This window comes from Ruditapes philippinarum, unplaced genomic scaffold, assembly GCF_026571515.1.
Source record: "Ruditapes philippinarum isolate M1 unplaced genomic scaffold, ASM2657151v2 ctg795_1_1_1_1, whole genome shotgun sequence".
Taxonomy (NCBI): domain Eukaryota; kingdom Metazoa; phylum Mollusca; class Bivalvia; order Venerida; family Veneridae; genus Ruditapes; species Ruditapes philippinarum.
In genome coordinates this window covers 13,836-31,817 of record NW_026857770.1, presented here as the reverse complement: position 1 = coordinate 31,817, position 17,982 = coordinate 13,836, and the positions used below count along the sequence as shown (strand labels likewise).

General features: G+C 31.2%; 1 protein-coding gene across 1 annotated transcript; it reads left to right on the top strand.

The window, feature by feature from the left end:
• The first annotated feature begins 8,992 nt into the window (after window positions 1-8,992).
• LOC132750915 (mucolipin-1-like) lies at window positions 8,993-17,304 on the top strand. Its single transcript, XM_060740986.1, has 9 exons — window positions 8,993-9,168; window positions 10,710-10,833; window positions 12,999-13,089; window positions 13,273-13,363; window positions 15,228-15,334; window positions 15,624-15,746; window positions 16,077-16,208; window positions 16,744-16,866; window positions 17,109-17,304. The coding sequence occupies exons 3-9, from the start codon at window positions 13,000-13,002 to the stop codon at window positions 17,163-17,165; spliced, it is 723 nt and encodes a 240-aa protein (XP_060596969.1). The 5' UTR covers window positions 8,993-9,168; window positions 10,710-10,833; window position 12,999; the 3' UTR covers window positions 17,166-17,304.
• The last annotated feature ends 678 nt before the right edge of the window (window positions 17,305-17,982 follow it).

The window sequence follows — 17,982 nt, the reverse complement described above, 5'->3', positions numbered from 1 at the left end:
AAGGTAAAATAATGCGTGTGCCCTTTAGGAGAAAAAGAACAATGGGCGCCACTAATTAAAATGGAATTTTAAACGGGAATCAATAGTTATGAAGCATACATATTACAGGTAAACTACCAAAAGACAAATTTAAAAAGCAGGCAGCATATGCAAAGGGCGATTATATAGTATGCAAATAAAGAAAACTGGAACCCTGCAGCAAGAAAAAGTCAAATAAAAGAAACTAAAAGTACCACAAACACATTAATGCAACCTAAAATGAAGTTTCTATTTTCCGTTTTGGCAAAGTAAGAAAAAGCAGGGAATCGATACAAATGACCCATCTATTGAAATCTTTCTACATATGCGTGATAAAAATCTGAATTTGGTCATTGACAGGCAAAAACAGGAAAATAAAATATCGGTCTGAAAACGAGATGGCTGATCAATCATCTACAGATACAAGTGTAAATCTAGAGGTAAATACATACTCAAAACATTCAATCGATACTTTGCCTTTATTCTAAACGAAATATGTTTAAATACATTATGTTTTTCTTAAACCAAAATAGATATTTAATTATAAACGACGATATTTGAACAAAAAAGTAGCATCAAGTTTATATAAAAACCAATGTAATTGCGGGGCCATTCATTGGCAGTCATGAAGTTGAAACATACGAGTGTTTTGATGTTTGAAGTGGCATTCATATAGTAGCTAAGCATTTTACTTTCGTTTTAATGTTATTTTTTTTAAAGTTACTCTTATAAATTATATTTCATTTAATTGGATGTTGATCCAATATAGACATTTTTATATTTTAGAGCGTATCAACTCAAGGTATGTGTTGTGTTAATTATCCTTTCAATTTTGTCCATCTTTCAATGTGGTCATTATTTTTTTTAAAATACATGTATTATATTATTCAATGTTGATTTGGAATATGTATAAAGATAGAATTAAATTTGTTATGTACATGTAGATCCTCTACTAAAGCAGTATACTTAATAGTTAAAAAATTATATATATATTATATAATTATATATAATATGTAAATTAAATGTATATGTACGTAATGCAATCTTGGCTCTTGAAAATAAGTATGAGTACTTTATTGCTGCAAGACACAAGACTCCGGTTAGTAATACATCATTTGAGAGTTTAATTATGCCAGTTTGAACAAGTTTATATGTCAAAATAATTTATCATTCTGTACTTATTCTTTTCAAACATTGGAACGTTAAATTTGCAAGTTGCAAACATCAGATATATAGCTATATACATTGTACACTTTGATTAAAGCCGAAAATAAGACATATTATATGCTGTTTATACATGTACATAACAGATGATGATCGGCAGAGCATTGGGACGAACAGTTCTTATATCGAGGCAAACAGACAAACAAATGATCAGCAACCTGAAGAAGAGGTTTATATACTTTTTTCTTTTTTTGAAAAGGGTTAAATCAACACATAGTATTGAAACGTGTGTTTCAGAGTGTCTTCTGATATCAACTTGTTCTTTTGGTAACAAAACTGTCAACTGGTATAATATAGATTATTACTTGACGACAAATCACATGAACAGGCTCAATCAAGCCGAGTCTGCAACATTTTCAATTTTGCCTTGTTGGACTTTATTAAAGGGATTCTTTTTTTTGACTTTTTGGCCCCAAAAAAAACTTCCAAAGTTCAAATTTAAAAACCCATGAAACACAAAAAAAAGTTTTAAAAAGTATATAATCAAAAATTATATAATAATAGTAAAAATGCTAGTTTTCTTGCATCAAAAAACGGATCATGTTTAAAACCCATATTCAAGAGCCTTTGGATAAAAAAACCAAAGGTTTTTATTGCTTTATGTTTCATTTCTTCTTTTATTTTTTTAAATTTTTTCCCTTTATTTTGCAAGTTTTAGAGATTTCTCTAGTCTGGGTTTTTTTACACACAAACTTAAGTGATATTAATCCCAAAATACAAGGTTTTTAGGGAAGGGAACAGGTGAAAGCAAAAGAATTTAAAACATTGGCCATTACTTACCTTCGCAAATAGGTAATTACTCACGTTGGCCCGTAAAGATCCACCGGACTTATAAATGTTAAAATAAATAAGTAATAAACTTTAAATGAAAAGTGGAAAATAGTGTCATTTTAATGTTTTGTTTTCCTAATCTCTGCTGTCCCATTTTAAATCATTGCGTAGATCTACTTTCAAGGCTAAATCAAGAAATTTCTTCCGGACCACAATTTACTATGGCCCTTATAAGGATTTATTTTTGCGGTTGTTACAAATTTGTAAAAAATTGTTTAAACTCATTTGAATTTTGCCTGATTCAAGGGAAGGGAAAGTTTATTTCCGTGCACCATCTTGAGAATACTGAACAATGTAACATAGGGAACTATTGGTTAGGTTAATTGTAAATGTTTTTAATTTATCCTATTTGATTTATTGATTAAGCCTTTTTAATTAGTTTTGATTGCCAAACTTCATTACTTAAAATGTATGTCAATAAAATATACATTTCTTTGGAAATGGTCTCATTAAAATTTTGAAAGTTTAACTACATATTACATTACTGGCAAGGGAAAAACCCAAAACCAAGTTTATTTTGCCCCCCCAGCGACATATGTTGGGTTTACTTCGATTATGGTTTCAATATAAGTACAGTTTGTCAAAAATTAGACGTTAAAATGGACAATAAAATTATAAACCAAATTTTAATTGTTAAAATGAGTTGTTTTCAATATAACATTTGGACCAAAAGTCAAATTTTGGAATATGTAAAACTTGCTTTGATCTTTAAGGGGCGAATCAAAAGTGTGTTTTATAACTTTAAATGGCTTGGGCTACTTTGGATGTCATTTAGCTGTCAGAACCAACTGCAAAAATCATTATAAAAATAAAAGCAATGCATTGTTTTAACAGTAGGAATTTCTGTAGTTCCTGCTCTTCTTAGATAACTTAATAAATGTTAAAGTACAGTATTTGAAAAAAAATCACTAATACCGATCTTTTCGTTTTTTCGTTTTACTTATTTTAATCCCAAATAATGTTACAACAGTGTTTACACTATTCGTTTTCCAAACTCATGCTTTTTTGCCCCTGAAATATTTCGGGGGAGCAATAACCGCCGGTTGTCCGTTACGTACAGTCAGCCCGCCGTCCCAGTAAGTACTTTGTCCCAAATTCGTTGGCCCGGCCCCATTGTTTTTTAAAGTCAGAATTTTACAACATTTCAACAGAAATGAATTCAACATATAAGGCGAACGTGTGGGGTCGCACCTTGCAGGTCAACGCACAGCATGACCTTGAAGCAAAATCGTGTCCAAAGCCCATAACTTCGTTATTTGGGAAGTCTTTTTAAACAACTTTTTTCACAGAAAGGACACCATTTTAAACGCCCGTTCGCTCGCAACTTTTGGTCTTACCTGAAGGTCAAGGTCACACAGGGCCCTTGAAGAAAAAATCGGGCCCCATTAATTTTGTTTTTTTGAAAGTCAAATTTTTACAACTTTTTCACAGAAATTATCACAATTTTAAAAAACAGGTTGGCCCAAATTTGGGGTCTACCTTGAACGCAATATCCCCGCATAAACCGGGCAGAAAAAAACAGGGGGGGAAAACCTTTTTATTTGAATTGGGTTTTCAATTTTTCCACAGAAATGACACCATTTTGAGACGACGGGTCGCGCGCAAACTTTTGGTTTCGCCCCTTTAAAGGGCAAGGTCAAAGCAAAATTTAAGAAAAAAATTTGTCCCCGGGCCCAAACTTCGAATTTGAAGTGGGTTTTTACAAAAACTATTTTCACCAAAATGATCAACATAGAGACGAACGTGTTGCACCAAGTCCGGAAAAATAGATCAAGAAGTAGAATTATCAATGCAAAGAACAGTTACCTCTAACATTGCTTACGTTTGAAAGTAATCAACACTTTGGAACTTTATCTTGGGGACATACTTCTGAAAACTACAAAAAGATATACTTTCTGCGTCAAAACCCTAGTCTGGGGCAACACCCGGGTTCAACCGCCTCTTTGTTTCACTTAGTGAGCAAAACAATACCGAAAAAGATCAAATTTGCCCTAATTATTTAAAAATAGGCCAAAACCTTGAAGTTTGTTTGTTTAAATATAATACTAGTTATTAAAGGTAAATTTTGCATAAAACAAGATAATACAAAATTTGCATTAACGTGTAGGTGGGTGTAACCGTTTCTTTTCAATGGAAGTTTTACAGGCTGAATCAACAAGACAACAAGGTTAGTGGCTTTAATATAGTGATGTTTACGCATACTGTAGCTGTAGATTTCTTTTAAAATTTAATGGATTGTATTTAGTGCTTCTTCAAAGCTTTTGGAGATATTTACAATATAACATATATCGTAATGAAAAATGTCTGGTGTACCCTGCTTATTGTCACGAGACAAACAAACACCTCATTTGTTAAAGTGAATTTCAGATCAATTTTCCGACATAGTTGGTTATACTATTTCGACTGTGTGTGTATTCACCAATAAAATGGACAGAAAATGGATGCAAGTTGAGTACCTGGCATTGTCTTTGGTTTGTTATTCACGGATTCAAACTTGGCTTTCTCACAGTATTCGTAAGTTTAATTACTATCACTGAATGGAGTTTTCCAGTTTTTTAAGCAGTGATAAATTTAGCATTGCATTTTTTTTTCATTGCTTGGGCAGCTGCTCACAAACGGTATCAAAATCAAACCATGTGGCAACATTTTCAGTTTTGCTTTTTTTTTTTTTTTAACTTTGGCGTTCGTAACGGATTCTTTTTTTTTCTCTTTCATATTCTGTTTTAAGCCTTCATTACCGGTATTTCCTTATTCGCTATACTCAAACGAAAATAAATTAATCATCCCATAATAAAGATAACTGAAGGAGAAGAGAACAACAAATGTATAAATGCACATTTCAAATTTGTTATCTGCTTTGCCGTAGATATACATTGCTATTAAACTTTCTATGAAACAACACCAAAGTCGTGTAAACATGACAATAACATCTAAACGTTTCATAACTCGGTGTAATCTAAAATGTCTTTCCTGACAATATTCTCATATCTTTATTACGTACATCAACAGGGGAAAAACACACATTTGGGAACGTTTTCCCCTTTTGTCATGGCGCGGTCGGCTGCGAAACCCTACTTCTTCAGGGGGGGGGGGGCGAAGAAAGGAAAAACCAAAATCCAAGAACGGCCCATTTCCGTAAGTTTTTCTGACAAAATTTAATAAAAGACCCCAAAAAAACCCACGGGAACAAAATCAGTTCAATAAAAAAAAAAATCGCTTTTTTTTATTTTCCTTAAAGCCCCTTTTATGTATAAAAATTAAAAACCCAAAAATATTAACCCCTTTCCATAAAAAAAGTTAGCCCCAATTTTTCAAAAAATGCCAAATATAAAAGCCCTTTTAAAAAAGAAAAAAAAATTGGAAAAAGGGCAGAAAATTTAAATGTATCGCATTTCTTTAAACTAAAAAATCCTCCCCAAAAAAAGAACATCTTATTTTGGAACCCAAATCTTGAAAAATTTTTAATTTTTAAATTAGCTACAAATTTCAAAATGTAACCAAAAACGTAAAAACTTGACTGAATTAAACTAAAATGGCATCTTAAATAAATTACCTTTTTCATTTAAACCATTACTGATTTAAGAAATATAATCTAATTTTAAACCTTTGCTCGAAAAAAAAGTTTGGTCTTTATTAGAATTTAATGCCAATTTTGTTTTACCGTTTCCATTCAACGATCTAATTAAATCGAGCATGAAACCAAGGGGAAAAATCATTGTTTCTTTACAGAAAACTTACTTTGTATAAGCCAACTGGGTTTTGTACTTTCCGGGAGGGTTACCAGACTTAAATTAAACGGTATGTAGGCAATGCAAGAAAACCTCGAATGGATATCCACATTTAACGACTTTATTATATACACTGAAAAATAATCGTGGGCGTTCATATTCAAATTGATTTTCAAACAGTAAAACTTCGATTAATCTACTAGTAGGATAAATATATCAAACAGCGACTATGCATTATATCACAAAAGCTATCTATGACATTAACTAACAGGTTTAAAAGGTTCTCTTTTTGTTGCAAAGACATCGAGGCAAAATATTTCCGCTCCATATGAATACAAAAAGCAGGGGGATAATTTTTACAATTCAGTTATTATGAATCAAAGTTGAGGCCCAGTTGTTCAACAAATACAGGTATGAAATGAAGATGAATTTACAAGTTTTAAAAGAACACGATCAAATTTAAGGTATTTCCTCTCGCGTGAAATTCCAGGTATAAATGTTTAGAACAAACATGACTTAATATATGTTACAACACACAATGAACAAAAATCTAATAATTTTATAAGCTGCTTCCTGAAATGATTGTTTGCATATTTTTATCAAGTATATTCTTACAGTTAGACGTACAAGTACTACAATATTGAAATGGTTAGATACTTGTTTGCGGGCACAGAACCAAGGGGTCACAATATTGTCACTGATTAGATATAAACTCACAAAAGGCATACTGCAATTGAATATTGCATACCAATTTTTTAGTATTAAAATCACTTGTGTTATAATAATACAAAGCAACTGTTATCTTTGATTTTATATAAAAAAAATCATTTTTGACATGTCTTAATGATATTTATTTACATTTGATCACTGTTTTAGTATCTGGTACAGTACACCTTCGATTATTTCAGCTCAAACTTATGTATTATTATATATGACTGTGTTGACATTATTAGAGATTTGTGTTGATTCCTTAAATGAATGTTTGGTTTCGTGAAAAATTGCTTTTAAAATCGTACCTTTCTTATATATTTACAGTTTCAATTTATAAGTTGCTGTTTAAAGTTATGAAATTGCTATGTTTATTGTGATTCTTTTCTCTTTTGCCAAAAATGAAATAAAATAGATAAAAAAATTACTCAATATTGTCAAACGCGAACTTCCATTGTTTCAATTTACGATTATTTGTGTTTACAAAGACAATAAACATTGGAAATTGCCGTGAAACATTTGCTACAACTGTGAATGAAGAATATACAACTTTACAGCACTCATTGCTTAAAGACTGGGACACGAGTAAGCAATAACTTGCTTTTTGGTACAACAAAATTTTTGAACATTTAAATAATTGTAATGGTTTGGTATCTCATGTTCAAACAGTCTAATAAATTGATATATTTTATAAATTTGAATTTATAAACACATTAATTATCATAATCGAACAATATATTATTTGATACAGTGTCACTATTTGTAAATTTAAAACAAATATATTAATGATGACTTTGACATCAGGAGATAGAAAAGTTGATGTCATTTATTCTTCTAGGTTTCCAGACTTTGCCATATCTTCAAGCTAACGGACCATTTGCTTCTTATACCATTGACGATCTTAAAAGTAGAATTGATTATACTGTTTCACAGGAAAGTTGTTTTAGAAATTAAAAAAAAGAAGAGGTTTTAGCATTACAATCTTAATCAAAATCCTTATTATTATTGATAGAGTATTAAAGCATTATTTCAGGCACAATCGGACACGTGATTAAAACCACCGACGTTCGTAACCAGCTGGATAGCTTCCACAAATGAAAGAATTCAAGGTCCCTGTCGGAATTCGAACCAACAACGATGAAGGCCAAGTGGTTGGAAGTCAACGACCTTAAATACTCGGTCACGGACTGCATCATGTAATTTTTTGACTTGTTCAATAATGTCAGTATCGAATCTACACTCATTCAATGTCATCTATTTATCAAATACGATAGGTAATTCATACTTATGTGAATGCTTTTTAATTTGTTTTAAATAACGGTATTCTATAATTTTGTATTTGATTGTAACACATTTTCAATTTGTGATCCATGGGTTTACAAAATCATTCTACATCGCATTAGACATCTCTCAAGTGTCTTACTCTGATAGATGTCCCCCTGTCCTGATTCAAGACATTTTATATATTTCGCTTTTGTAATTGGTGTTTAAAGATAAACTGGATTCCAAAGTCCATTGGTGCTTGGCATCTATTACTCGTACTTGATCTTACGTTCTTTAAAGAATTGTTTTGTCATGGTAGCGTTTAATTAGAGGCACTTTCGAGATGGGGCACAATTTCTTTTTCACAACCAGGAAACAAACGTGTAACGTCTCTTTTTCATAAATGGCTCTAACAAATTAATTTTCAAAGAGCCTCCATTTACTTCTTGATAATGTTCAACAGTGCGTTACCGTAGTAACCAACTACCGCCCATACCATAAACCCAGGTACAAAAGAATCCGTCTTAATGAACTTAAGTGTTTGCCTCTATCGTTTTCAAACAAGCATTCTACTATAGCTACCACCTTTATATCAAAGTGACACAGTTTATTCATTCCCCACTATTTAAGCGGAAATACAAACGCCAAGAACGGACACGCTTCAAATTTAACTTACGAACCCTGCATTTTTTCTTAGTTGCATACATATCGTTTTATAAATGGTGCAATTTACTATTGACTGAGATACCCCCAATTTGTTTGCTATCTGTCTTTGGATTGGAAGATCAGCCGATCTGATCATACAGCGAATCCTCATGATGACGTCGTCTTTAGCAGCAGTGCATTGTTTTGTCCCTTTATAAAGGATTAATTTGTCACGTTATTACCAGTCTTACTTCATTAAAATCTTTTGAATGTATAGGACTATTTATTGTCCAAATAGAATAAATATGTCCAATTCCTTTGAGTTCTTGCATTATTTTCTGTTTTTCTGTGCGTATTTGTTTCCTCACGAAGTCTAACATGTTGCCTTCAACTCAATCACTTATTCTACGTCTTGTCATTTTGTAACTAAAACCAATATACATTGTATATTGTACACGGTTATATACTTGGTAAAACAATCTGTAAAGACTAAATAAATGTGCATTAATATTGGTTTCAAAAGTGCTCAGGTAAATGTGAATCACCTCTCGTAAAAACTAAGTATTACCTCTTGCAATTTCAAATTTCAATTCAAAAGTATGTTTATGTTTTTTTTTTCAGATTTACAATATCGAAGCAAAGGCAAACGGAGATTATGAAAGATTACCTGGTGGAAATGTTTCTATAATCATTTATTATTACAATATTGTAACCGCTCATAATGGAGCAGACGAAACGGTTGATTTTGAAGGTAATAGCAATTATTATGCCTCCATTTTAAATTATTTGAGATTGTAACTTTCCTTACCTCACTATACATCTAAATTGTAAATTCACATGTAGTTTATGTAGTGTTTTCTTGGTTATGAGAAGTGTTGTTAATATATTATGAAAGTATAATGTACCTGGTCATTTATCAGAGTGTGCCTATGTCTTCCCAGCTGTATAGTAGATATATATCATACAATTAACAGTACACGTACACTATGGTTCAAGATGTATTGGAATATCGTTTAGAATTTGTACAATTTAAAACTTTAAAATAAATCCATCTAGATCGCGAAATAACCTTTGAAATTAGCGGCATGGCCGAGTGGTTAACGCATCGAACCTATCTAAGGTTGCTGGGTTCAAATCCGTCAGGGACAAGCCGTTGTTTCCTTGAGTAATTGCTTAGTACTGGTTGGTTTCAGGAACGGATTCAGTTTGTTTCAATAGGATTATAGCTTCCAACTCAATCGTATAAACTAGATTACCTTACATATGAGCGTAGACAACAATTGACGTAAAAAGGACTATTGCGCCTGTCAGATACGTATATATCTGAGGCCAGTTTCTAAAAGCTTTGTTTAATTTAACCGTCCGTTTAATCCATTAACGCACAGTTAAATTTAATCGTTTTGCTCAAATTTAAGACCCACTGTAACAGCCACTTTCACAGCTACATCCGTCGACGCTTAAACCTCTGTTAAAATCTAAAACAAGGATCAAAGATGACTGCTATTATGCTAGTTTCTGTAAGAAGAAAACGTCAGTTTTGCTTTACCTCGCATTAACATGAAATGACCGACACTGAAATGATGCACCGGTACAGGTTTAGTACTAAAGGCGCTAATTATACTTAAACATTCTTGAAAATGACCTTAAGAGGAGGACATTAGATTAAAATGACTAATTATCAATTTTTACTTCGAGATCTGTAAATACAGGTGCTTCCGTCAGTTGAACAAGGGGTGGCCTAATGGTTAAGGTGTCTTCCTCTCAATCCAGAGATCAATGGTTCGAGCCCTACTCGGGTTACGACCATGTTTCTCCATAAGACACAGGTACTGGTTGGTTCCAGGAAGCGGACTCGAAAGTGATTAATATAAGTTGCAAGAACTTGTTTCGCAATCGAGCATAAATAAATATGTTTAAACCAAACATATTTCCCAATCAAAAAATAAGGAGTGCATTTGTAATAAGGTCACACATTAAAATGTAGTTCAACTCTTAATAAAAATCCACCACCCAAAACCTCGAACGTTCCCATTTAACTGTGATTCCAAGCATTTTCAAAATGCTTATTATTATACACCGTTTAAATTGAAAACTAGGAACTATTTCTATCAGAAGCTTCACGCGAGTGGTTATATCTGACAACTCGTTTTATTTTGGCATTGAGTAATTCTGATGTGTTGTCAGTTATTCCAGCATTTTGCCTACCTGACCCAATTTCCGTAAAAATTAGCTGTCCCTCCCCAAAGCTAATAAAAACTATCATTTCAAAAGTTATTCTTAAACATATTACAGGAATACAAAGATTTGAGCCAAACTTTGGATTATCAACTTTTACAAACAAAGATAACTTAACAGAATATAAGTATGATGTTACCAAAGAGTTGGTAAAAAGAAATCTGTCATCTATTCTTCAAAGGTAACCTTATTTTTCCAAAATATTTCTCTATACACTGCCACTTTACTCGTTAACATTTTTACTCACAACAGTCATTTACAGAATGATTTTCATTTGTTTTCTCTCAAGTGCGTTTGACTTTGAATAACCGTATTTTTGACTGCATTCATATGGAAGTTACAAATTAATTGAATAGTTGTCATTTAATATTATGTACAGGTAGATTAACGACTTGAAAACACTTTTTCACATAATAATTTTAGTCAAAGTTGAAATTACCATTCGTGACGAAAACTACATCCAAACAATAAAATATTTTAAAGAACCATTAGATTTTAAAGAACCATTCATTTAACGTACACAGTGCTAAAAAATATCCCTCAGTGTTTCGCCTCCGGAATACCATAATTTTTGCTTTCGGATCATGTACTGTAAGATCTAAACGATCACAGTAAGATTTAAGAGTGTCCACCTTCTATTTTCGTTGCAAATATAATCTTATCGTCAGCATTTTACTATAATATAATGTATTTATATCTGGGCCACTATCGGGTTTCGAACCATGTTCTATAAAAAGTGACCACAGTATTAAGTACATTTCTCCTTGCTTGAAGGAGAAACACATTTTTCTATAAAGTTTACATGTATTACTGACTGCAGTGTCAAATTGGCATTTATAATGTTCATTCATTGCTTTAACAATGAATGACATTTTCCCAGATATTCCTTGCTTAAACAGTTTTAAATTAACACATAATCCTTTTCTATATACACTATCAAACCTTTACTCATATCAATAAAATAGTGTACAACTACAAATGTTGCTGCAATGCAGCAATTGAGAAGCTCAGCGCAAAAATGCGCTCATGACGGACCACCTTGCCAAATATTTCCTGCTCATAGGTCATTTACTATTTAGGTTACCAAAGGACCTTATTCCGAATGTTATGTAAATCAATTATAGTTAACGCGTATGCACTTTCCACGAGAGAGGGGCCAGGTTTTAATTTTTTAAAAATTGCTTACACAAATTCCTTCCTGCTAAGAAAAAAATCTAATACAAAACAATGGTACAAAACAAGACATGTAATGTGACATGACTGTAGTAAAACATAGCTCTAGTCTAGGATATCTAAAATATATATATACCCTACAAAAGTCGATTTATTTTATGTTTTGTTATCAACTTTAGTATATGTCCAGTAAGAACTCCTACACCTTTTGTGGTTCACTCGTATGGGGGTTTTTGTTCGTTCATTAAATATGCTTAAGATATTGTGTATCGGAAGCCGGTGAAAGATTCCTAGTATCAGTCTTAAAATCAATTAAGATAATTAATTAAGGTTGATTTTGTTTACATTTGACCGTCCAGTAAATGTATAAGGAAAACAACATTGATTATTAAACCTTAATACCGCTGAGAAAGATAATGTTACTATATAAATTCCTTGAAAATGTTAATGTGCACGCACATGTATTCTTTTTACTGAACATATTTATATTCAATACAATACTGCACAAAGTTTATTAAGAATTGTGCATGTTGTTGCAGCATATGCACTTGTATGTTATAATTCATGCTCAGAGATGCTTTCATCCTTGCAATATCTGATATTAACTGAGATCGAAAAATCGTTCACAAATATGATATTATCTAACTATAAAAATCAAAAAGGGAAAGTGGTATGATAAGAAAATAAAGCCACATTTAAACCCGAGTGAAATAAAGCACTTGTAAAACTACCCGTGGTTAATCATGACCGATCTATCTGCTTCATGAGATTGCATAAAGGGAATGTAGAGGATTATTTCGTTATTTTGTATCCGATAGCAGTAAATCGAAAGGATTAAATGATAAAATTCGGGTCCATGGACAAAAAAATGTAAACACAAATAGCTTTTACCATTAGACAGAAAATTGCATAATTTGACCTTGGACATTGGGTCTTTCAATGGTTTTAGTCTGATTCTGAAATTAATGGGATAAGTTGACGGTCATATACGAAGATAACTGGTAGTTACGGGTTAGTTATTTAAGAAAGCCGATAAGGTATACTGAAATCGGCGAGAAAAAAAGATAAAAAAACCCCAAAATAATCCGAGAATAGTCTTTCTTATATAAATAACTTGCCATTGTTTGCTAAAATATACTGATATTAATAACATTATCACACTATATGTTTTAGGATGTTAATGTTGAATGTGAAGTTTGCACTTTATTCACTGAAAGTAGACTTGGAAAACAAACAAACAAGATGCCTTAATATTGATGGAAATGTAAGTAAACAGAAACACAAGAAATGTTGCTATGTACAATATGATTTATATGTACCTTTAAATATTCTTTTGCTAGCTATTAAACAAGAAAATATAATTAAATCAAATTAAGCGATATTGTTTCGCTTGAGTTCCAAATGATATTCTTTGTATATTTTCAATAGTGTTTTGTTTATATTCAAGGTTTCATTTAAAAACAACGACAATAATGGACAGGTTGTGATCAAGTTAACGACCCTTACTTTTCCAATCAAATGTCAATGGTCCACCAACAGTAAGTTCATTTTTGAATTCAGTATTTCTCACAATTTTCACAATTGAAAGTACTTGAAGTTGAAAAAGACTTGTCCTTGAATGCTTTTGTCAAAAGTAATACTTGACAGGAATAAGAACAAGTTACAAGTTATAAAAAAACTACTTTAATGATCAGACTAATACAATTTTAAGATTGTATATAAAAAATAACCAAATTTGAAAAAAGGATAGTAATTTTTTGTTAAAATCTGCGACAGAAGTATATCATTTACAAAGACGTGAAGATGAATTCACTGGCCTTAAAAGGTTATAGTGTAGTATATTGTTGGAGATACAAAAAAAGATAGATGTTCAAATTATACAAAACTTCAAAGCATTATTTCAAGGGTTTAGAGAAAAGTGAAACAAACAGAACTTAACAAAACTTGTGATGCCAACGCCGACACTGACGTCGACTAGCAGAGCCCATGTTCACTAAAAAAAGATCAGGATCAGGTTCAAGTGATTCTGATTTTATTTGCATTAATTTATGTTACTAAAATTAATTGTTTTTGGTAGAATTAAATGGTAAATATTCAAAATATAAAAAAATTGCTGATTTGCAAAGAAACCAAACTATTTTGGATGAAATCAACAAATAACAAAACAACTACAAACATATTTGGACCTAAATAAGGATCAATTTAATCATTAGGATCAATATTTGGATAAAGTGTGATTGTCTGCTGGAAATTTTCTGTGGAAAGATATACATATGATCACAATTGTTTCCCCTTTATTGGTATATTTATATTGCAAACTTAATTTAAAAAAAAGTTAAAGTGAACTTATTGCAAATTCCAGAAATATGTTGCTTCAAGGATATTCTAGTGAACTAACCGGAATTGTCTGTTTTGGTTTTTAACATCACAAAATTTTTATAAAGAATTCAATACAAGTTTACATTTGTGTTTATTATCAACTTTTCCCCCTTTTTCCAGAGGTCCTTTTTAGGCAATTTTTTCCCCCAAACAAATTATCTAAACTCCCTTTCCATAAAATTTGGATTTTAAAATGCAACGAGACCCATAAAATTTTGCTAAATTTAATTTCCCTTTTATTTGCAGCTGAAAATTTTAAAAAAACGAAAAAAAGTTTGGGGTTTCAATTTTTTTTAAACCACCTCTTATTTAAAAGGAAAAACCCATTTTGGGCATTTACATTAAAATGGGATTAATTTAAAGACCCATGTCTGTTTTGCATTTAAATCTTTCGGGCCAAAGGGATTTTGAACAAATTTACATAAGATGGGACAGGGGAAAGATATGAAAAATACTTTATTTGGAAGGCGGATTAGTCTACAACGGGTACAATTTCCTTAAGTATTCTAATATTGATAACAGTAATAGAAACGTGCCATTGGATGTTCGTATAAAATAATTCTTGAGAATAAAATTTTTGGAATAACATTTTTGTAGTAAAAATGCTCGATAAAACAATTTCATTTGCGTCGTATCTGTCAAAGTTAAGAAAATTCTTGTCTGACTAAAGTTTCCAAATCACTTATAGTTTTTTGTTTGTTTGTTTTTTTCAATAACAAATTGCAAATTATATAGTACATCAAATGAAGCGAAATAGAGAAGTGCTCATATGTGTATTTTATTATCAGACTTCTTCCGTCCAAAATGTTACAAAGTGCATAAGTTAATACGTCACAATTTATTATCAAAGCGGATTTTAAAAATAATAAAAAGTCAATCTAATTATATCATTGCCAGTTTCATGGTGTAAAGTGATCATTGGCTGTTATGAATGAATAAAACGAGTTGAGCTTAATAGAACAAATTCTGCCTAGCATAAAAATGCAGTAATAATAATTAATTCTAAACAAATCTGTTTTCCAGTCCAAAAGCAATGTGAAGTAGACAACAAAGATGTAGTTATAGTATTTGCATTTTTAACATCAATTGAAGACTTTGTAGCGTTTGTTCTTGGACTAATCATACTTGCGGTAAGAGTTATATTTTCCCGGCATTATCTGATTTTTGAATCTTAACAAAACTAGCGCATTTGTAAATTACCACATCCAAATACTATATATGCAATATAAAGATTTATATCATTGAATTCTATTTCTTTTGTTTTGTTATGGTAGATTTTTCTTGTTGTTGCTGTTTTTTTATAAATATGGAGCATTTGAACTAAGTACATAAAATTTCCAATTAAATCGATACAATTTAGGGAAACGTTTATAGAAAACATTTGAAAACTTTACTAAATCTTCTTTTACATTAATACAGTATATTTGGAGGTTTAAATCGTACCCATATACTGAATGCTTTCGCAATATTCAGTGGTGGAATCTCGTGTCTGTAGCAGGTGGTATTTGTTCTATAGTTGGCATTTATCGGATATCGGATATGGTAAGTACATATTTTACAAGCTTCTGTCATTTGTTAGGTCATCTCAGATGAACGCTTTCAAGAGTTATTTTCATTACGTAGAAACCCGTTAAATGAGAAATAAAACTGTCACTTAGAGTGGCGTCCCCTGTATTCATTTACGTTGACGTCATTTCCATATCAACATTTTCATTATCCTCCTGATGATATTTGAAACCATTAAGTTACAGAAATATAAAGCGACATGACTGAACATAATGAAAATAATAGAAATAATACTTGCTACAATTTTAACGCTTTTAGAATGATTGTATGTTGTTTCATATTTGAACTTTTTTTATACCTTTGTAGTTAACAGAACAGTTAGAAGAAGAGCGCGTTTTGTTGAGTAAGTGGGATAATAACCTTGTTTTGCTAGGATCAGGATGTCTTTTAACTTGGTTTTCAGTTGTACGTTTCTTCAGAATACACAAAAAATTTACCGTAAGCTATTTTATGTTGTACATGTATTTGAATTAGATCAATGTTTAGGACAGTCAGACAGACAGAAACATTTATTGACATAAACCATTCAGTTTTCTGTCATGTTTAGGTTTTATGATCAGTATTCATGTGTCTTGTTTAAACGCAAAATATTATATTGTCTGACATATATTCTTGTTTTGTTTTACATTGCACCACTGTGTTTCAAAACAAACAAGTGCTTTATGATTATCAACAATCCGTGATTGTTGCATAACACTCCAAAAACATTTACTTAGATAAAGTACACCTACACATTTAAGCTTAAGAGTTAAACATCTATAATAATTGTAAAGTAATAACATAAATATACTTATCTCTCAAGTATTTTTTGTCGATGCTGACCTTTTTGTGTGAACAAAGTTGTCACAATTGTTTTATAATAGAAATAAGATTTGCATCTTTTCTCCTTAGAACACTCTAAAGATAACATTCAGTGGTCATTTTCAATGCCGAAAAACGGTAATGATACGCCAAGTTCATTTTCGATTTTCAGCTTCTAATCAAAACACTTCAGAGGGCAGCTGGTGATTTAATCCTTTTTCTAATCTGGGTAGTACTTATCTTTATTGGATTCTGGTTGTATTGTTACATTGTCCTTGGTCCCTACCACTTTAAGGTAAATATGTTTCATTTTAGTTTAGTTCAAATCATACACTTCATATTGTAAATAGTACTTATAAACCCGAATGTCTTTGAAATACATTCTTTTATTTTTCTTTAACGTTAACTTTCTTTGTAATAAAATTTTAATTAATATTATGAAGTTGTTTACGAATCCAAAATTAATTTTTAGGATTAAATAAGATCTGGAAGTGCAATATAATGTACCAAGAGTTTCCATTATTACTTTTTGTTCAGTTTCAAAAGATGTCAACCGCAGCAGAAACTTTTATTTTCAATTATCAACGGAGATGAAATATTTGCAACATTCTCCAATTTACAAGAAGAGTATGTTGGGAGCACAACTAGTATTTATGCGTTTTCAAGAATTGTTATATACACTTATGTGTCTTTGTTTACTATCTTGGTTCTTAATCTGCTAATTGCGTTGTTCAACAGCCGCTTACGAGGTTTGGTAAAGGTAATTGGTCTTTTTTACACGTGTTACTGTGTAATAGACTTCATGTGTATTTAAAACCCTTAACATAAATTCTAATGAATATTGACCGTTACTGCAATTATAATTTAATTTTAAGCTACAGTAATGCATGCAAAACTAAATTTTATATCTTAATTTTATTTTGGATTAAGCTGATAATTGTAAATAACGATGCATACATTATAGGTATTGTCCATGTATCATTCGAGTAAAGTATTTCAAATGATAACTAGAAAATTGGTCTTAATCTTTGGTCACATTTTTTCAAAGGAAAATAGAAAGAAATTCGAGAAACTTGTTTGGGTCCGCTGAAAATACGGTAATCGATGAATTTATCATTCTTTCAAATATCAAACCATCGCATTTTTACACGCGCGTTACAAACAAACACTCGATTACTCAACAAAATAAACACTTCAGAATAATGTACGTTAGATTATACAGGCCTCAAAAGCGATAGGATTTTTAAAATTCAACACCCATTAAAACTTATATTTTCATAAAAAATTTTAATGTCTGAAGGCTACTTTTTCTTGAATTCATACTACTTTGTATAATAGATTTACAGGATAGAAAATGTTGTATTTCGTAATAATTGCCGAATTGACCTCCCATGGTGATAAGAGACAGATT